The sequence below is a fragment of the Scleropages formosus genome, chromosome 2, assembly GCF_900964775.1.
Source record: "Scleropages formosus chromosome 2, fSclFor1.1, whole genome shotgun sequence".
NCBI lineage: Eukaryota > Metazoa > Chordata > Actinopteri > Osteoglossiformes > Osteoglossidae > Scleropages > Scleropages formosus.
Window position 1 is genome coordinate 26,188,583 of NC_041807.1, and position 21,999 is coordinate 26,210,581.

The 21,999-nt window shown below is 40.3% G+C and overlaps 1 protein-coding gene across 1 annotated transcript; it reads right to left on the reverse strand.

Moving 5' to 3' along the window:
* Positions 1-4,893: 4,893 nt before the first annotated feature.
* Positions 4,894-20,327, reverse strand: lrrn1 (leucine rich repeat neuronal 1). Its single transcript, XM_018756559.2, has 2 exons — positions 19,922-20,327; positions 4,894-7,961 (listed from the first exon to the last, which is right to left on the reverse strand). The coding sequence occupies exon 2, from the start codon at positions 7,732-7,734 to the stop codon at positions 5,584-5,586; it is 2,151 nt and encodes a 716-aa protein (XP_018612075.1). The 5' UTR covers positions 7,735-7,961; positions 19,922-20,327; the 3' UTR covers positions 4,894-5,583.
* Positions 20,328-21,999: the final 1,672 nt, after the last annotated feature.

Consider the following 21,999-nt stretch of genomic DNA (forward strand, 5'->3'; position numbering starts at 1 on the left):
ACTCAGTTTGGAGGAGAAATTCATAAGACTCTTTTATTGAACCCTACAGATGAGTTGTGAGAGGGATGTGGTGGTCCAGTGGGCCTGACTGGTACCTTGCTGTTGGGTGGGTAGGGGGTTCGAGCCTTGCTCAGCGGTGCATGGCAGTTTTGTGTTTCTCCCTGCATTTTCCTCCCCCAACATAACAGAAGACGGCACTGGCAACCCGCTTCTGTTCCTCTCTTGCCATGAAAACCATGGTCGCTATGGATCAGGTTTGACTCGATGGCATCCACAACAACGTATTATTTGTGGTCTTCAAGCAAGGCTGCACATTCTGTCATCTGCGTTACTGTTTTCACCTGGAAGACGTATATATCAGTGAGAAGTTGTAAAATAGTGAAGTCTTGCACTTTAAGCAATGCCATCTTAATTCTTAGCACAGGCTTTGTGAGAATATCCATCTCTGTCTCACCTTCGGAGCACAGCATGTCATGTTTTTGTTCCTTTGAAGTGGAGATCCTGCAAAAAATGTTAATGGAATTCACACCAATTCCAGAGAGATGATACGTCTATATGTATAGAGCTCGGGGGAGCATGGAGGAAAAGAGTCTGACTGCATTACAAAGTGCAGAGCTGTCACCGATCATCTTGCGCGCCATCCTCCCTGCAAACATCAGCTGCTCTGAGGCCACCATCCCAAGACATGGAGTCAGCTGGGACACTGATGCATTACGGGAAATTTTGGTGGTTAGCAAACTGTACAAAGCACCCCATCCCCCAACCTGATTATTAATGTCAGAGCAAAGTTAGGTTAGCGTTAGGGGTTAGGAGTTAGTCTAGTATTAACCTGTTCTGCACTACACTCTGGTCCCACTACACAACACCCCGGTGTACCTTGCGTTGCGTCCGTGTTGCTCCTGATTTCTGACCATGTTATGTTAATAAACACTGTATAATTGTAGTTACATTATAAGACCTGCAGAAGGATGCATTTTAGCTTGAAACTGAAAGGTTCCATAGAATACAATGACCTGTGGTTTTATATTTTTATTTTAAAAATGATGGTCATGAAGGCTGGCACAGTGGCGCAGCGATTAGCGCGGCGCCCTTAAAGTGCGTGGGTGATGTACGAAAAGCTGGATTCGATGCCCATGCAGTCTGTGTGGAATTTGCATGTTCTTCCAGTGTCTAGGTGCTCTGGTTTCCTCCCATATACCGAAGACTTTCAGTTCAAGTGGATTGGTGAGGCTAAATTGTCCATAGTGCGTGAGTGCGTGCGTGCGTGCGTGCGTGCGTGCGTGGCTACCCTCTGATGGACTGGTGTCATGGCCAGGGTGTACCCCACCACTGTGACCCTGCTCAGGAGGATGGATGGATTATGTCATGGATGGATGGATGATTATAAAAGGTGTTTTGAGGGAAATACTCTACCAGTAGACTTACATGAATATTGCCACCTACTTAGTGAGAGGGAAAAGTTCATGTGTCATGCTAAGAGTGACAGAACACATTCACTATACCATATAATGAAAAATGGCAGAATCCCTGAAAATGCACAACCCCAACTTCCCGAAATTAGGGGCAACTTTCTGTGGCCTGCAAATACGTATCATTTACAGTATTTCTACATGTGTTCCCTACAGCAATGATAAAATGTGCTTGTGTTGGTGATTTTTTCCTTCAATTCTTCCCATAAAAATGAAGGAAAAAAAAATCACAAACGTGAACTAAGACACTGAAAAAAATCCACTGAATAGCCTGAAAACCGATTTTGATTTTTTTTGTTAGTGTACCTTAGATTCTTCTTGGTCAACTGTTACAGATATGTAAGATGAATTAAGGAACAGCTTCTTTATTTTGGTATGTTTTTAGAATGGTTGAACGTTATTGCGACACAATGACTCAAGTGCAGTAGCAGTAGTGTCATCCATGCACAAGTGGATAATATGGCTGTTTAGAACTTTACAGTATTTCTACATCATCAGAAATGTACGTTACCTTGTTTCACACAGAGAGTATAGTATGCCAGCAATGCGTAGAGATGTGAGGGCTACTATTTATCAGGGCCACAAAGAAAGGAAATATAATGTGATTAGAGGGGCATCCTTCTTGGGGTGTCCCCTTCCTACCCTAGTGTCTTTGCTTCCAGGTTAGGCTCCAGACCACCATGACCCCTCTGATAAGTAGTTATGTTAGTGAGTGAGCGAGTGAGCGAGCGAGCATGTGTTTCAGAGTATGGGTGCAGACAACCTTCTCTCTCACTTGGTACAACTCCTCCCTACGGTCATGTGATTCATATTTCCTAGGCTCTTCTGAGTTTTAAAAAGAGGCCTCACCAAGTGCCGGTCCAAACCTGTCTCCAAATGTGCACAACTGCAGCCACAGCAGGTTCCTGAGAGAACAGTGGCTAAAAGCCCTTCTTCCCCCCACACATTTGTCTTCCACACGGAGAACCTGTCTCTGTGTCATGCTCCGAGCTGATTCATTGGCCTCTTTGCGCACTCTTTTTTTTTTTTTGTCACTGCTCTGAGGTAAGTGAATTTGCATTATCTGATAGCATATATCTGTAACTGAAGAAAGTGTCCGCGTTTCAGATGAAAAACAGCCGAGCGATGCGATACATCCCCAATTACCCTAACTCTGCACCAGTGATCGATGGGGCCGTTCATTTGTGTTGTATAAACGTAGCCCGCACTATTTATGGGGATACGGAGAACAATGCAAAATGGGTCCTCGACATTCAACATTTCTGGCGCACTTTACAGCATAGCTTGACTTTGTAGCCACAATATGTTTTTGAGAACAGAAATAAAGGCAGCAAAACAGTCCTTCAGGTTGTTTGGGACTGAAAGCATTTAAGACAAAGATACAATGAGAAAAAAACAGCCAGTTCTCTATTCCATTGTAATTTTTAGGAGCAAAAAAGCTAGATATTTCGGAATACAATACAGTACTAGACGAAAAAAAAAAAAAATGTATAGATGTAAATAAGACTTTTCATTTGGTTGGAACAACTAAACATTCTGGTAAAATGTGACCTCAGATTGCAATGACAACAGGACAATGACAATAAGCACGGCAGTGAATGTATGACTAAATGGCGGAAGAGAGAAGAAGCAGAGTTTTGGAATGACAAAGTACCAGTTCAGACCTCGACACCAGTGGGGGTGATAAGTTGAGACAGGACCCAAACGGAGCTGCGCGTTAAATGAATTTGATATAAGAAGCTGAAAACTCACTCAGAAAATTACTGCATTATACTTGCACCTAAAGGGGGTTCTAAAAACTACTAAATGATGGTTCTATAAACTAGTAAAGGATGCGATGTACGTTTCCACACGACTTCTGCATGTTCACTTATTTTGCATTGATAAATAACAGCAAAGTAAAACCCGTTATGTGTTACCTGACTGCTGTTCAGGAGTAGGTTTGATTCCGGCTCGGTGTGTTTAGAGTTTACATGTTCTCCCTGTGTCAGCGTGGGTTTTCTGTGGGTGCTCTAGTTTCTTTCCACAGTGAAAAAATCTGTAGTTCAGGTGAATTGGAAATGCTACAATTGCCCTTTTTGCGTGACTGGGTGAGTGTGTGTGTGGCTACCCTGCGATGGACTGGCATCCTGTCCAGGGTGTAACCCTCCTAGCTTTAGACCCAGTGATTCCAGGACAGGCTCTGAACCACAAGAACCCCAACCAGGACAAACAGTTAATGAAAATGGATTGATGGATGTTACTTTACAGTGATTTAACTCCCGTTATGACTTATTTTCCCTTGCTAATGATGTAATGACTAAAAAAATCTTGGCAATTAGTATTTAAGAATTCAGCATTCGGTATACATTTGTCAGTTTTATTGTCTGATTCACTGGACTGTAGCTTACTTGCATGCAGAATGGTTCAGAAATAAAACTCCTCTGTTCTCAAAAGCTGTTGCTAAGCCTGTCGCTAGGTAAGTGATGAAAACACTTTATCAAAGCACCGAAAAGACTCGGCACACAGAATAGAGCGACAGCTGACCTGGTGAACCCAATTACTGGCTCACACACTGCCATCCAAGCTTTTGTGCACTGGAATGATGGCTAATTGCTTTGTGAAGGCTGCAGGAATTTGGAACAGCGAGTGGCCGGATGATCAGAGCTGGCGAGCTGAAACCAGGAGAACACAGCCACTGGCCTTTGTCTATTAACCCCATTGTGTGAAACCACTCCCTTCTGTGATCTGCTCCTGGGCTCTGTCACTGTACAGAGTGCAGCCCCACTACCTCCTGAACCCCAGTGACCCCAAACCGTTGACACACATCCCTTGTGTTGAGGCCTTTAACCAAATATCACATTAGAGAACCAGCTTCATAAAGGCCACTTGCATCTTCCGCAGACACAGCATGCAGCCTGAAATACAACTGAAGGCATGCAGATTTTTTAATCACGTGTACCCAATAAAAATACAAAAATAAAAATATTCGTGTCATAACTTCATAAATAACTAACAGTTATGCAAATACCCATGTTAGTTTTTTGTATGACCCGACTCATGATCTGAACAGAGCTTTTAGAAATTTGTTCACACTACACATGGAGTAATGGGATGATGGTAAAGGTTCTATTTATAAAACCAACTTTTCTAACTGTTGGTGGACATTTTCTGTAATTGATAATGCTGACTTAGAAGTGTCACAAAGCCAGAATCTTTGCGACATTTACGCTACAGGAAGTAAAATTCTTTCAGCATTCTACCAGCAATGGCACCTTTCTTATGCAGAAAGCTCAAAGGCCCTTCTCAACCATCCACTGTACAGGCTTGCTCTTGTCATTAGCATTTTCTTAAAACTTTTGTCAAAAAACAGCATGAAAAACATTATATAAAAAACAAAAGTAATTTATTTTCATTTGTTCTTCAATATACAACTGTTGCGTGTTAAATCACATAACGTGATGACTGACAAATCCTAGCAAATTAAAAAGAAAAACTAAGGAAGAATAATTAAGTGAAAAGCTTAGCTGACCATTTACCTAGTAACTATGTTATCAAACATTCACATTTCTATTGCTCCTAAACAATATTCATATATGCAAAGTAATTTTGGAAATTTTTTTTGTTAAAATCCCAAAGTTGAAATTATAGTTGATACAACATTACAGGACAGTTGCTAACATAGACAGTATATCAAGTCTAATCTCCTTTGTCAGCTTTGAAATAAGTCCATAAACAAAACTTGTTAATGTTTCAGTGGACAACAGTTAAACTGTTTTATAAGAAAGAAAGAAACTTTGCAATCTCAATGACCTGCTGGACAAGGAAGGACTTCAGTGCTCATTGCTGTGTTAGCTGACTCTAAACAAGAGTGCTTCACAAAAGCTGTGCAATTAAAGAAGCACCTCACAAAATTAAAGCACAGCAACTAAGATAAACAATGTTTCCGTATTGTGTGTCCAAAAAAGGCGATACGCTATACTAAAAAAAAATAATCTTGTTTTTTACCACTCTGCCTCAAATTAGCAAAGCTAAAAATACAAAAAATTGCCTTTTTTTTTTTTCTTACTTTTTAACTTTTGCACAAAAATGCAAAAGTGTGTCTTTGTGCTACTGGAAGCAAAGTCTTGGGGATTTACCACATGTAGTAACTCCGTGTTGTGTCTACCTGGGTGGGTTTGTTCTCCAAGGATCCCTCTTTGTCCTTCTCGCTGTCTGCCTCCCACAGATTAATGAGGGGAGGATAAAGCTCGTTCAGGGGAATAGATGAGGTTTTTTGCATGTACTTCTTCAAAGAATGATGGTAGTTCTTTCTTTTCCACCTCTTAGTGATGTATAATCCAAAGGATGCTAGACTGATGATGGCAAACAATGTCCCCATAACAGCTGCCAGGGCAGTGTTGGTTCCTTGATCTGAAATATCTATTGCAAAGGCAGCATTCTTTGTGGTGACGTTGACACAAGACCTTTGAGTCTGCTGATGGATATTGGAGACTGTAAGACACACCTCATACTCTGTGGAGGGCTGCAGGTGGGTCAAGTTGTACTCATGGACATCCACTGGGACTCTTGCTGTGTATGTGATGTGCGGGTTGTCAATCTTCATGGTTGCCGAAGACCATTTCAGGTTGGAGGTCATAACGTTAGAGTTGACCTTCCAGGACACCAGGATTGAGTGAGACTCTGTCTGCTTTACATAGATCTTCATGACCTGTATGCTGTCCAGCAGGGTCCCATTGACTCGTATCGTAGAAACCCGTGTGTCAGCACCTTCGGTATTTTGGGCAACACAAGTATACCGGCCCGAGTCCTCTACCTGCACATGAGAGATGCGCAAAGTACCCTCGTTACTCAGCTGGTACCTATCAGAGAAGGTATCTACTGTGACTTTGTTCCCAAGTGGTGTCACCCAGTAGATCTCTGGCTCAGGTTCAGCCATAGCACGGCAGTCCAAGTCAACAGTCATACCAATGTCCAGGTTAAGGTGGTTGGGGAAGGTGTCTTGAGAGATCATTGGCAGACAGTGGTCGGAAGGGTCCTGCAATAGCACCTCACGTACATGTCGGCCTCTGTACTCTGGTGGCATAGCGCAGAACATAGAGAGGGGCTCCATGAAACGAATGCTTGTTTTGTTAGAGTTCATCCACTGAATGACACAGTCACACCTCAGAGGATTGCTGTGAATACTGATCTCGCGCAGATTGGGGAGTGACTCTATAGCCTTCTGGTAAAGTGCATTCAAGGCATTGTTGTTCAGCATGAGGCTTTCAAGAGATGGGACATCCCGAAACGCCAGACGATTGATATAAGAAAGCTTGGGGTTGTTGGTGGCTTCCAATTTAGTCAGCTCTGGGAGGTTATCAAGCGCATAGCGGTCAATGGAGACCAGCTCTACCATATTATTCACACCAAGCTCTTTTAAACGAAGCATATTTCTAAAGTCTCCTTCCTGAATTTTGTGGACAGGATTTTTATTCAAATCTAAAAATTTCAAATTAGGAACTTTCTGTAGAGCAAGGTGTGGAACTCTGACAAGTTTGTTGTCATAAAATGAGAGACTCTCTAAACTGTTTAAACCCACAAGTGCATTTGCTGGAATATCAGTCAGCTCCATGCCAGCAAGCACCAGGCTTCTTAGGTTAACCAACGGCTTGAAATTCATGTCTAGAATGCCAATGACAGGGTTTTCTCCAATCATGAGGATCTCCAGATTAGGAGTGGACTCAAACCATCGGCTATCAATAAGCTTCAGCTTGTTTGAGTTGAGGTGAAGGCGCAACAGATTCTGCAGGCCAGAGAAGGCATTGGCTGAAATGGAGCTGATCTGGTTGTGGTTTATGTACAGCTCCTGCAAATTAGTGAGGTCCTGCAGACAGTAGTCAGGCATCTCTGAGATCTGGTTCTCCTCTAGGTGCAATGTAGTCAGCTGCGACATATTGATCAAGCCCACATCTTGGATGCTGCTAAAGTTGTTTTGGGAAAGGTCCAGCTCGGTGAGGTTGAAAAGCAGCTCCAGCTCCTCATTGGTCCTAGCAATATAGTTGCTTTGCAGGAGCAGCACCTGTGTGTCGGTGGACAGGTTGCTGGGGATGCGGGTAAGACGCAGGTCATTACAGTCCACTGTGGTGGCTTCCCTGTAGGTGGACTGAGGTGTAAACCAGGGCCGGATCTCACACACGCACAGGTGTGGACACTGGCTGCTTTGCACGGAAGATAGTTCCGCTAGTGCCAGCAGCAGCCCCAAACATAGCTGGTACTGCAAAGAATGAGCAACAGCTGCACTCATACTGTCCTGTCTATCAGTTCCCTGTGAGAAAAAAAAGGAAATAATCCTGGACAGAGTGCCCTTGAGAAAAGATGTGCCACTCTCTTCAGCCAGAAGTGCTCATTCGTATTTTAATTCCAAAAAGAGAGAGCAGCTCAAAATATAAGTAGCCAGCAATGATTCAATGTCTTGCTTCCACTTCTGGGAATCCCTTTTTTCTCAAGTTTCCACCAGACTAGAGGACAGGCCTGAAACACAAAGATCAGATACAAAAAGTGTTACAATTTTAAAATAATCCCAGGAACTGGTGAGCAATATCTTCAAATTCAAGTAAGTGTTAAATTTGTAATGAACTGTACACAAAATGTTTCTAAAACATTTAGTTTATAAACAGAGCATGTTTCCACACATCAAAACTAACAAAGGCAGGACACAGGGAGCATGGCAAGCTAAGATTTTCTGAGTTTTTCAGAGATAATGCACAACATATATGATGAACCTAATCCGAATTTACTGATAAATATTTTATTCTGTTCCTGCTTACTGTCACTTTATGGATAATTATCACTGGGATAACTGAGTGTTGTGAATCAACAAACTGAGCCTAAAAATAAGAAATTCTTTTACAGAATAGATTTTATGTAAGCACTGCTATGAAAATTAAAAATAAGAAAATCAAGGGCAGATGTTTCACTGTTGTATATGTACATTATCTACTACTTAACCACTGTGTATTAAAAGTACTTAAGATCGCGGTATGAGTGAAATAGTCTGAGATTCAATCTGATTTTTCATTAAACAATGTGTTCTGTCTGGAATATTCTTCTATACCCCCAAGAACATTTTCATTTCAATTATTCATGAGAACCATCTTACAGGTTTTTTGCATGCAACCTCATGCCTCAGAACTGTTTATGCTGACCAGGGTTTTTCTCACCTTGATCTCTTGTCATAACTTAATGCATTTTAAGATGATTTTTCAATCAGCTTGAAAATGGATGCCACTAACTGGTTGATGCTTAAAATCCTTTAATACGGTATGTTTGACATTATATTGCGGCTCTGACACAAAAGCCTCTCATAAGACCTTTTTGTAATGGTATGGTAATTAATTTGAATACATGCAAAACATAAAATCTAATAAAAAGTTTAATACAGTCAACACATTCCAGATAATGACATCACTACTTTTACTGTAACTACATAATTCATGTTTCTCTTGGATAATTCCAAAGAAATTCAACACATTTCACAGCATTTCATGTAATGTTGGAAAAGTGATGCCATTAGATCAGCTGCTTTGTTCTCCCTTAAGGCAAAATTGTAAAGCGTGAAAGGTAGCTCGGAGATGGACTCTTGAAGTCTAATGGACAAATTCACTTGCCAATTTATTTTCATTTACATTTATTGCCAGTTAATAAGTTATTTTAGCTGCCTGAAGCAACTTAAAAGCGGTAAAAGAGCCAGATTTAGCATCCTCTGTTGTTGCTCTAGAAGGTAACATTTCATGGAATTAGACTGGTAAAGGTAGGCATGGTGCCACAGCAGGAAGCACCAGTGCTTTATAGGGCTTGGGCTACGTGACCGGAAATATGTTCACTCTCAGTTCAATCTGTGTGGAGTGTCCATGTTCTCCTTACATTTGCATGAACTTTCTCCCTGTGCTCTGGTTTCCTCCCACAGTCCAATGATGTGTTTCAGGTGAACTGGTGAATTTAAATTACCTAGCTTGCAGGATATGCTCCTGATGTCTGCAACACTGCTTAACCCAAACCCTGCACAATGACAAGCAATTGCTGATAGTGAGTAAAAGACTGCACACTGGTAAAGACTGAAACTCCTTCAATAATTCAAACAAACTCTTCACTCATAAAAATGGCAAAATCAGCTTTACCTGGACCCAGGAAGCCAAGGAGAGGGAGTATGCACTGTATTTGTGAAAGAGACATGTGCTTCTCTTACGAATGAACACATTTCAAGTGTACTTTGGGTGCAGAACGACAGAGAACTATATAGTGAATGCACTGGCTCAGGATCTCACAACAGTTGCACTGACAATAAGGTTCAGTCCCACACAGCAGTAAGAAAGATTTGTTAAAGCTTTCGTTCTAGAACACTTGGCCTGACAATGACATGAAAGAATTCTTGAAAGTTCTGAAAGAAAAGAAGAAAGGGACTCTAACTCTACAATAAGACTGTTTAAAGAAGATCTGTTTAAATAAGCACACTTAGTCAAAAGTACTAAAAAAAAATGGTTAGTCCAGATGGCTTTGACTACTGCATTTCATACTGTAATCAGAACCCTGAAGACAAGGTTTTTTTTTTTCCTTCCTTTCTGGGCTTTTGCTAAGTTGCAGACTTGACTCAGGCACACCATTTTCAGGTCCAGTGCACTAACCACTGAACCTCAGGCTGTTTACATCTCTTGACATTGACTCACTTAGCAATATGTATCCCAGGATGAGAAAATATAGGGCATGTACAGCTCCAATCTGTATCTATGACCAAACCGATGATCACTGTGAGCACTGATTATCCCACATAAAATAAAAGATTTCATCTAAAAAGCACTTGTAGATGGATGGATGGACAGACAGACAGAAAGAGGAGGAGGAGAAAGCTCTCAAAAACCTCCTTCAGGATAAATCTGAAACAGTTTAGCATCTGAACATGTAGACATCGACTGAGTTTAAACAAAAGAGGAATTACCTGATTTCCCTTTGTGACAGAACATAGATGTGAAATGAGAGATGATTAATCAATGCAATGTTGGAAACAAAACTGGCATTTAGCAACAGTTTATTAAAATTTCAGTTGCAGCTGCTTTTCCCTTTTCAGTAAGTTATTAATTTTCAGTTACTATTGAACTTTCTACATTTACCAGCAGGAAAGTTGGGTTCAGATGTTAATTTCACTGGCACAAATCTCCATTAATAACATAAAATCATTTCATACGAAATAACATAGTAATTTCAAATAATTTTTTTACTAAAGTAACACATTGGATGTTTGCTTTCTCCACATTTGTGCAGGAAAACATTGTGTTTCAACCAAGTCAAACTCTTGGTGTTTGTTTCACCCATATTAAGGTTAATCTCAGATTTAAATGACCCTACATGTATTAGGAAGGATAAAATTCCATTGACTAGGATTTCAACACAGACAATGTCATATAAGTACATTATAGCTTAATGAAAAATTTATTTTCAGAAAAGTGCTCATGGAAAACAGAAGGGCTGGCTGAATGCCACTTTTGTTTTTAAAATTCTCTCAGTTTCTAAGAGTTAGCTTTTAAGCTTTTTCCCTGTGAATGAATGACTTCACTCACAGTCACATTCACTCATAAGTGGAACATAGTTTACATTTACGTTTATTAATTTAACAGACGCTTTTCTCCAAAGCGACTTACAATGAATACTATGTAGTGTTACTAGCCCACACACCTTATTCACCAAGATGTCTTGCACTGCTAGATACACTACTTACAATGGGTCACTAGTTTGATATAATCAAAGTGTCAGACTACGTTCTGCAGGTGGTAAGAGAATTGTAACAAAACCTGAAATTTCTTTCAAATCGCTTTCACCAGAATGTCAATTTTAACCTTACCAAAAGTTTTTTCTTAAATATTTCTTTCCAGAAAAATATGGCAAATATTGACCATGTTAAAATCCAGAACACATTCTGAAACTTTAAACTTTTTATAATATTCAGCTTTAATATAAATATGGTAATCAAAAGCACATAAAAATCTTTAACAAGGTTAAAGATTACATCTAGCAATTCTTTCAAAATGTAAACTTGATCAGCCTCTCATTATTGTGTTACACCCTTCTGTTTGTCTTACAACAGCTGTTGTGTCGGTTCCACAAGCCAGCCTGCCTGCTCTCTCCCATGGTCCTCTTGGCACCACTGGGCCTTTCTTCTAATCCTCAGCCTCCACCCATCACAGGTGCTGGGGCCTCCCCAATGGCCCTGAACTCAAAGGTGACTGGCAAGCAAATTGTTTCATTCATGCCAAGCCACACAAATCATCTGTCGGGCAGACAAGTTTTGAAAAACTGGTGGTTTCGAATGGAGAGTGGGACCTCCGACTCTGCCACAACGTCCTGTGGGACCATTATCTCAGCAGGACACCCCGGACTAGACTCAACAAAACCCTACTCGGCTCCCCATGGGGTTAGAAAAAAACACAAGCTAATGAGTAAAACAGGTGCCCTGTGAATGTTGGGAAAAACAGAGACTAATTTCTTCCTGTAAGTAGTTCTGGCACCATCAACATCTACAGAAATACAAACAGAAAGAAAGTGGATGGGCATTGTTCTCACATGATGAGTGACATAAGGAGCTCAACACCTTAAGGAAAATGCTCCTGTGCAGCCTTTCACTCCAGCTACACGCTGGTAATTTCTTCCTCGCTCTTCCCCAGACACATTTGATTTGCAGCTAACAGACTAATTAATCATCCACACATTTTAGGTTCACAATAAATGTTAATACATGAAAGCTGTAGGTAGAGACGGCAGACTTTCCGCAATATGAGCCGACTGCGTGTTATGATGTCATTTACGCAACTCTGAACTTTGTGTTTCTTTAGCGTAACTGATTTACTGACAGAACAAAATCAAATTCAATTGGGTACATTTGTTTCTGTGATTTTTTTTCTGGTTGACCTATTGAAACTTACTGTATAAACATGGCATGTTGCTCATTTTTAATACTGCTACATTTTAATATTGGCAGGGCTGTTATTAAGACTGTCAATGGCCCATGCACACCAAAATGTTTAGAACCAATAACCTAAAAATCAAAATGAAATAATTTTTATAGTATACAGGTGAAATCAGTTGTTCTAACATTGTCTGAGTACCCAGTTCTCTAATATAACTGCTCTTAAATTCAGAAGCCTATCAGTATCCACACTATATCACACATTACAGATCTGTTCTAGAAATCACTTATCATAACTTCAATCCATCTTGCAGAGTATTTATTCTTTGAGTCTCTGATGCATTGAGACGACCCAATTTCTAATCACCAGAGACAGTCCTATAATGAAATCAAAGATCAAAACGAAGCTGGGCAAGTCAAGGCTTCTAACGGAAAAACAGCAAATAACAGATGTTTGAAAATGAAGATTTACTAATGAATTTAATAATAATGCATTTAAAAATTATAAAACTGCACAAAAATAATTGAGGTAATATTAAACCACAGGTCGAAAGTGAAAATACAGACATGTTTTTGGAATTTTAATATCAGTTTTAGAAGGATTTTATTTTATTTAAATTAAAATCATGTCAGAGTGCAGCATGCAGCAGCCCATGCATCAAATGTGAGACACGCTGGAACGATGTCTCCTGAACGCACACCTTGGTTGAGAAATCTCTGCAAAAATCTCAAGAGGTGAACCCTTATGTGGTGCTATACGTGGGGAAAAAAAATCTGGTCAGCACCAAATTCCACTATGCTCTCAACTGACGTAACAGTTTCTGCACTTCCATATTTTGCACCCCCACAGTCAGGATACAAGTTTCATTTTTCAGGAAAAACTCAAACTGCAAAATTTATAAGACACATTTTAAGAAAACCATTTTTCTCCTAAAGGCGCTTTGAAAAACTGAAGGTTTACTAACTTTAATGAGAAATCAGAGCACCTGGATTATTGCACATGCTCCAACACTCCAAATCAAAGTTAGACCCTTGTCTTGATGCCATAAAGGAATGCTTTTACTTTCTCTGAGAGGCTATTATTTGTTGTCCTTAAACACAGTAGAGATATTTTAGCAATTCTGAAGTGACCTGAATGCTAATGTCTGTCTTTTCCAGAAGACAAACAGAGGCAGTATTTATATTCCAATCAAGTTGACATGGAATAACCCAGATGTACTGGAGGTTTGAAGAAGATCAAATCTCCATTAGAATCCTGCACCATGTTGAGTACAACAACAATGAAAATCACTCTTCCCAGTCAACGGAAACATTACAGGCAATTCACTAGTATCAAGGATCAGGAAGCCAAATTGCAAACAGAACAAACCAGGAAACAATCTGCATGGACTGAGCAACCAAGCAACAAATTTATCAACCAAGAACCAATTCGACAGTATGAAGATGAAAAGACTTCACACAAGGCAAATGAAAAAGCCTTTGCAGTCAAACCATCTCTCTACTCTTACCAGTAATATTTTCTGGAAAACCATTTAATGCCATTTTATTCATATGGTAGACATGTAAAATGGCCATCAAAGTGATTAAAACACCATTACAGCAAACCCTAAATCTCTGAAGGACCAGAGGTTTGTTATTAATAATTCACTACTGAGCTGACATGTTTCCCTATGTAGGAGACAAACAAATGTATGTGTGTATACAACAGCAACTTTCTTATACGTATATAACGACAGCACTTTACCACTCGGGAAGAATACATTTTTAAGAGATGAATACAAGAGACACAAAAAGGCACAAAGTCTTTGTCTGGCTGAAGAATTCAAAGCTGCTATAAAGGCATTACTTATTACATGGCTGCAAGACGTTTCAACGTCACTTTCCAAAGTGGCAACAAGAATAGAGAAACAACTAAAGGAGCCAATCTAAGTAAAAATGCACCAGACTGCAATAAAATTGATTTCTCCAAAAGCTCCACTTCAAAGCCCACACGGGGAAGTTCATCCACTGCCTTCTAGGTTTTGATATTTTCCCCACTGCACTGTGGTTTGCCAAACAGCATTAAATTGGGAAAACAATGCAAGCTGTCACAAAGGGTAAACATTGTACAGAAAAAAAAATTTCAGACTTGAAAATAGTAATCCGGAAGGACATAAATGCTGTCATTTTGCATGACAGCAAATTTCAGAAGAACTCAACTATATGTAATGAAGGCTGAAGATGCGTGCAGTATCTATAATAAGTTCTTCATTATGGTAGCCATTAGTTGACTGTCTTCTTTGTTTGTATCAATTTTTCTTGCTTTATACCTGTGTTAAAGCGCTCTGTGTCACTGCGTGAGAAGAGCGCTCTATAAAAATAAAAATAAATAAATTAAATAAAACTGCTACAATGTTAGGGAAAGAAATACAATGAAAGCACCGTATTGTCACATCTTTGAAAGATTCAATATATTTTTTTTCAGGACATGGACTGACCACATGATACTGTGTTCAGTGCAAAAGGTGACATACACAGAATTCAAAAACAACTATGGATTCGCTTGTCTTTTTAGGTCAGTTCGTGGTAGCACTCACTTTGGCCACCAGTTAATTCATTCTCCCAGTTGAAATAACCTCTAGTTTTATATACGTGGACAGAATCCATGTTTGAATACAAAACAGCTAATAATTACATTCTGATGGAGTCGGCTAATTGTCAGACAACCAAACATTTAAAACAACCGGCATTGCTTATGACATGCAAAGGCACACAAGCACACATAGTGACACCACACACACACATATAATATACTCGTATCCTGCGACTGCATTATTTTGTTTCTAAATTCTGAAATTGTCATTGTGGTGTTTTATTACACTTTTCGCACAAGCTATTCAGATTCATAATTAGGCTGAAATTTCAGTATTTCAGAAAAATATCCAATTCCATAAAATACCACTGAGGGTACCATATGTTTAAATTTGCCTTAATTTACCTTCAATAAGAAGAAAAAAGATACCATTTCACAGTTTACACAATTTTACTTAACTAAAGTGCTGGGGGTGACTAATGGCATGAGCAAATTTAATTTAACTGTAACAAAACACTGCTTTTGAGAAGTATAATATATTTTACCACATTCATTTAGCCCTTTCTTTTGGTGCAAAATGTGTTCAGTGTTCCTTAGTCTGGAAGCACACAACAGGCTTGTATTCATCCGGTCACCATGGAAACGGGCTATGCCACTGGCATGCCCGTTTCATACCCAAATGAGGGGACAGCTGTGTGGCCCATTTGTCTGTTGGGGATAATGGATATAAACAAAAACTGATGGCCAAGCCCTGCTATAGTAGCTCCCATCTTTATGCTATGCATACAGCCACCTTTTGCTAACCACTTTTATATGGACACCAGACTTCTCTTCCATAATGTCTAACCTGCCAGATGTCAAATAAACCTTCTAGATCTGAAAAGACATCTTTGATGTACTGTACTATACATCTAATTACACAAAACAAAGTCCCTGTAAATTAGTTCTAAAATGACGGAAGCTGTAGGTTACTTGCAAATCCGATACATTTATCCATATTTACAACTATTGGTAAATTATTTAAACTCAAATATTCTAATGAGATCATTTTTGACAGTTACCTTTAATAAGAAGAAAAAAGATACTATTTCACAATTTACACAATATTACTTAACTAAAGTGCTGGGGGTGACTAATGGCATGAGCAAATGTCAAATAGACCTTCAAATTTTGTTCACTGGGAAGCATGTGTAATTTTTATTCACAGTTATACTGTTTATGGTGCTTGTGCAATTTTCAAAAAGTTTAAAGTACAGATGTTTTATTAATTTTTCAGTTATAAGAAACACATTACCTGGAGCATAAACAAATGCAACTGATATAAATATGTGGCATGCAAGTGTTGATACAGTTTTTGAAACAGATATTGAGGCACAGATATATAGAACCTATGTGCATGTACTTCATGAGTAACAGCCCACTTCTCACATATTAGTATTCAAGGCTTGCACTGGGTATGAGGGAAATCATTCATTCATACAGTTGGCAGACAGAATAAAAGGTGCATAATAGTAAATTGGACCTGAATGTCCTTATTCATCTAGGAGGAGCTGACTCATAAACAGAGATTGGCTAAGAACCACGGCCAGTGTTTTTAGAGGGACTATGGCTACTTGATGAAATCAAGTGGACTCCAATTTTTTTTCTTTTTTTTTTTTTTTTAACTGAAACACTGTTATATTTTCAAATAATATAAATCTGTTTGGAAAAGCAAGTTTACCTGAAACGTAAATTTTAAATAACACACTGTTTTGAAAAAAAGCTCTAAACTGCATACTCATGGAATTTTTGACTTTGTTGACACATGAACCAGTGGACATTTCTAAGGGTCATTCTTCTTTAATGCGTATGGTGCCAAACACTAAAGCACCTGGATACTAGTGTATCATGACAGCTTTGAAGCTAAAGATCACAGAATGTGAGACCCACTGACAACAGAACAGCTAATCCACGTGTAACTCGAGACCTGTGACCTGCGACACCCATATCTAAGAAATTCTAACAACAGTTGTGACCGATGCATCATTTAAGATCCTGCCTGTCAGGCAGTCAGAGGCAACATTAAGGGCTGCACAGGGAGTAAGAAACAAAAGTTAAATCTCAACATTGCATCCTTGCCTTACCTAGTCATGCCCTGTCAACACTGCCAGACTTTGGATGCCTCTAGGTGATTTATGACCAAATAGCTGCCTGTATGAGCACAGACCACAATGATTTTTTTAACAAGATTATTAACACAGAATTAGCTGAACAGCTGCCGCTCTCTTCCGAGGCCCTAATCTTTTCAGAGCTCACAAAAGAGTAATGTGTTCATGCTACCATGGCTCCACTGAATAATGAGGGACGCCAGGGTGGAGCCAGAGATCCCACCACACTAAAGCCTTACCAGTACAACTCCCCGCCCACTTGGTCACCCCCATCCCCCAACGCTGCCCTGGGGTCATTCTTGTGTGCAACAGAAAGTCCCCCATGTTAATAAGTCCCTCTCATTGTCCCCCGACCACTAGTCTAGTGTGTGAATTTGCACAAACAGAAACGCAGACACACACCCTTAAACACATGCAGTTAAGAAGCAGAGCACCAGCTGTACACCTCGTGGGTAAGCCACCACCTTACAGCGCCCCTCCCACTCCCCGTTCAGCTGTTCCAATATGATTCATTTGTCCTTGTCAGCATTTGTAGTGTTTCCCAAGACCGGCACTCCCTACAATGTAACGGGCAGATGTTACAGCCAAGTCGACATCACACCAGTGAATAAACAACATCACATTCATCAACTGTATACACACAAAGGAAGTTATGTGACCTTGACAACACCGTATTTTAAGCACGTGAGTAAAACAGATAATGTTCGCGCTAGTTAAAAGAAAATATTGCAAACATGAGCATTATCTTTTTCAACAGAATGAAATTTGCTGAATAATTCACATTGTGCATCTCTCTCAACAGCACAAGTTTGCTGATGACTACAGCATAACACCCAAAGTTCTTAAGTCCACTTTTTTCCATAGTCCTACACTGATAAGTGTAGTATAATCACACTATGATGTGGAAAAGAATCCGCAGCATATTTATTACAATAAATTTTGAGGATACTTTTTGAATTATACTTGTAATTGTCGTGCACCTAAAAGTTGACCACTCTGGCAAGTTAATTACAAAAATGTGCCAAGTTGCTGGTACAATGCCAGTCAAAACCAGTGGAATAGATTTTAAAGATATTGCCACTTTCTGCAACGATTTCAGCAAGGAGGACTGTGAACTAAATTAAGTTAATGGTGAACAACAATACATCCCCACCAACCCCAACCCTGCCTGACAACTCCTATTATTACCATTAGCTTATTCTGAAGGTCTTTTGTCAGGTTTTTTCCATCCCCTTTTCTGAAGACTTCTTGTCATGTTGAATGGTGGTGTCCAGTGTCCAGACATCTGCCAGGACACATGAATATATTTTAATGCAAATCAATGTTATGTCGGGGTCAAGGAAAACACCCGAAGATGTCACAGTAAGTAGTGTTTGGGCTCCCTGTGTCTGTGGCTCAGTGCACCTTTAAGGCAGCCCAGCGGACAACCAGTTGGCCCCTGTATCTCTTAACTCAAAAGAGTTGAATGAGAGAGGTGAGCTCCATTTATTTTTACAAACGATACACTAAATGACACGTGAACACACAAACTAAAACTGCTTGTCCCGAGCGGGACTGCGGCAAGTCGGAGCCTAACCCCGCAAGGCTGGAGGGGACACACCCAGGATAGGATGCCAGTCCATCAGAGGGCACCCCAAGCAGGACTTGAACCCCAGAAACCATCAGAGAGCAGGCACAGGCCAAACCCGCTGCACCACCATGCCCACCTCTGTGAACAAACAGCCAATTCAGTTTCCACCAAAAGTTATGAGCTCATTTTAGTAGGTTGACTTGAACAAAATTTTTTTAAAAATGAACTAATGTGCCGACTCCTCTTTATTGTGATTTGATTAGCTATAGCAACAGGGTGGTCCGTTTTCAAAACGACCCTTAGGATCCATCCATCCATCCATCCATCCATTCAACTATAACTACTCGTGGGGAAAGCAATAGAATACACAGCAACGTTCAGTATGCGGGCTTCTAGGTGGAAAAATGGCCTGCGCTGCAAAGTGAAGCTGCGCATGTTGAGGATCGCTTGGCGCTGTTACGCACGTGCTCGGTGGGATGCGCGAGGTACAATAGCGCAAGGAGTGTCATTGTATCTCTTGGGACGCTCTTAACATGATCCTGGGCTTTTTCCCTCTAGATTTTTTTTTCTACTGCAGCCCTAGCACAACGTGCCTCTGACAGAATAAGCGCGAATTTTATCACAATTCATCATCAATAAACAAAGTGCGAACCCACGCGGTGTGTATCACGCTGGCCTCTGAATGAAGCTCGTGGCTCATTTATGCGGGATCCAGTCGCTCGCGCTCCAAGCCAGCTGCATCCCTACGTGCATTTCTGGATTCAGTAGCGACCACAGCGATGCGCAACGTGCAACAACTGTTTTAATACAAAATGATCAAAATAAACCCAAAGCAAATGACCGCAGCTCAAAACATCAGCTCGTTCTATCCGGCGCCGCGACTCTATTTCCCGCATCTGCAGCCCTCTGCCATCCATCCTTCTGGCTTGTTCTTGCTGAGGACGATACACACACACACACACACACACACACACACGGTGAGCAGCGCATTGTCTGGCCGCTCACACACGTTCAACAGCATAGAATTCACGCTTACACAAGAGAAGTAATGATGGTGCAAGACATGATCCGCATTAAGTATATTCAGAATTAATATGACATATGTGCAATTCATATTCATAACCAAACGCTGTGCTCGCCGTTTATTCCCTTTTCGGCAAGGTAGGAATAGACGGTTGCGGCTGCACTACGGAATACAGATATAATCATCATGATCATGGCATACCATAAGTGAAATAAACGGCTCACCTCAGCAGCATGGCAGCGACCTCTTTGCAGGGACTCCCACGAGTAAGAGCTCGTCACACTACGCAGGTGTGAGGAGAAAAAAAACGATGCGCAGAAGAAAAGATCTCTTAAGACTGGACCAGCGCGACGTTGCAGACGTAAAGCGTAAGAAATGAAACGTTCCGCTTAGTTTAAACCACGCATGCATTCAGTAAGAATCGGCAAAATGGAATAAAAGCCGTGGTGCTGCAAACAGACGAAATCCTCCCGTCGCCGCTCGCAGTTCCTTCGCTCATCACTAACCGCCCGCGCGACGCCGCTCAGTTTACTGAACGCGCGAGGAGCACCTGGCGCTGTCCGCGCGAGTCAGCTGATTCCCGACGCGCGATTGGCTGCGAGCTCGTGCCCGTCAGCCTTTCGCGAGCCCGGTGCCATCTGTTCGGAGTTTGCGGAGCCGGGAACAAAGGCGAGCGCCGCGAGAGCGCAGTGGGGTGACGGGAGGGCGGTGCTGGGGCGCGTATGGGAACGGCTTACACTCGTCTTTCCCTTCTACCCCTGTGTGTCTTCAGCGTCTTGAGGCGAAGCAGGAATCTCCGTGTTGTCCCACTTCACATAAAACAGTGCTCGTCCCTGTTGTTAGTCATTTTTACTAAGTTCACGTCACTTACTGATACCGGCAGCTCGTTAATGGCGATGCGGAAACACTTTTTTTGACGCTTTCATACAGACACGGAAGGCTTGGAAGGAAAATAAATAAATAATCTTCCACCAAATATGCTCTTTTTATGTACAGGGCTGGCTTCAAAAACATGAAATTCATCATTTTTTAATAGCGGCCTTCACGTATTAGTCATTTAATGTTTAACTAATCAGTTTTACTGTAAGTGCTCCAGTGGCATCATAATGTGACAAACCTGAATGCAGGGAACTGTTTTCTCTGTCTGTTTTGCATTTAAATTCATTTACATTTGTTTCTTTTGCATTACATCCAGTTTTGCTTTTATTTCTAACAGCGTATCGCTGTACTGACTTACAAAGACTGCGTATAGATTTAGATCAGGGTGAAGTAGCCTACTTTCTAGGGTAAAACAGCAATTGCTGTGTTGCGATTTGAATCCGCAATTTTACCTAAGCCGTTACCTCCAGATATAGTGATGTTTGCAATGAAAGTGTTAAATCAAGAAGACCCAACATGGCTTGTTGAAGTAAAGGCCAGAAAGGTGATTTGATTTGTGTTTAATTTCAGTACCTGCCAAACTCCAATACCCAGTATTGCAGTCGGTAATGTAAGGTCAGGTACCGCTCTGAAGAATTTTACCCAAAGACTTCTGAAGTTTTAAAAATTCTAATACACTTCTGACATTTTTTTTAACTGAAATTTCTTCTTACAAATTACTTATATGAAGGGTGGAGAAAATGTTCCATTTAGAAATTTTGTTTGAATATGTAGCTGTTCTGTGAAAGTTCAAAAATATTGTAAGACATTTTTTACTCCACAGTGTCTTTTTTCATTGTGTATCATATGTCCACTCACCAAAGAGGTTCATTTTAGTCTAAAGTTCTGTAACAGGGAAGAAATGCTCAGACTAAATAAAATATTTATGTAGGATGAATTTAAACACACACACACACACACACACACACACACACACACACATAACTTGGAAGTCTCAGAGCATTGTATAATTGTACAATTGTACATTGCATATTTCAGAATGAGATGAAGTCGTTTGGAACATGGCAATGGTTTGAATCATATCCCTTTAAAATAAAATATAGCTCAATTGCAAAAAAATTCAGATTTCTGAGAAAAAAGTATTTTGAAGCTAGACTGTAATGTTTAAGTGCTGTACTGTTTCAAAGGAATGTAAATGGATGTGATTTGTTGCTTTCCATTTTCCTCCTGTTACTTAGTAAATGCATAAGTCTGAAATACATTTCAGAACTTCAAATCATGAAGGAAGAAAAACAGCCACTGGAGAATAGCTTACTTCAGGCTGCAAATTCAGCAAAAATAAAATGAAGTAACAAGTAAACAACTCTAGTATTTCAAATAAAGAGAGACCACAATTATATCTAAATATTTTGCACTGTGATCT

Coding starts and splice junctions, on each gene's coding strand:
- lrrn1 (XM_018756559.2), bottom strand. CDS start 7,734: ATGAGTGCAGCTGTTGCTCATTCTTTGCAGTACCAGCTATGTTTGGGG.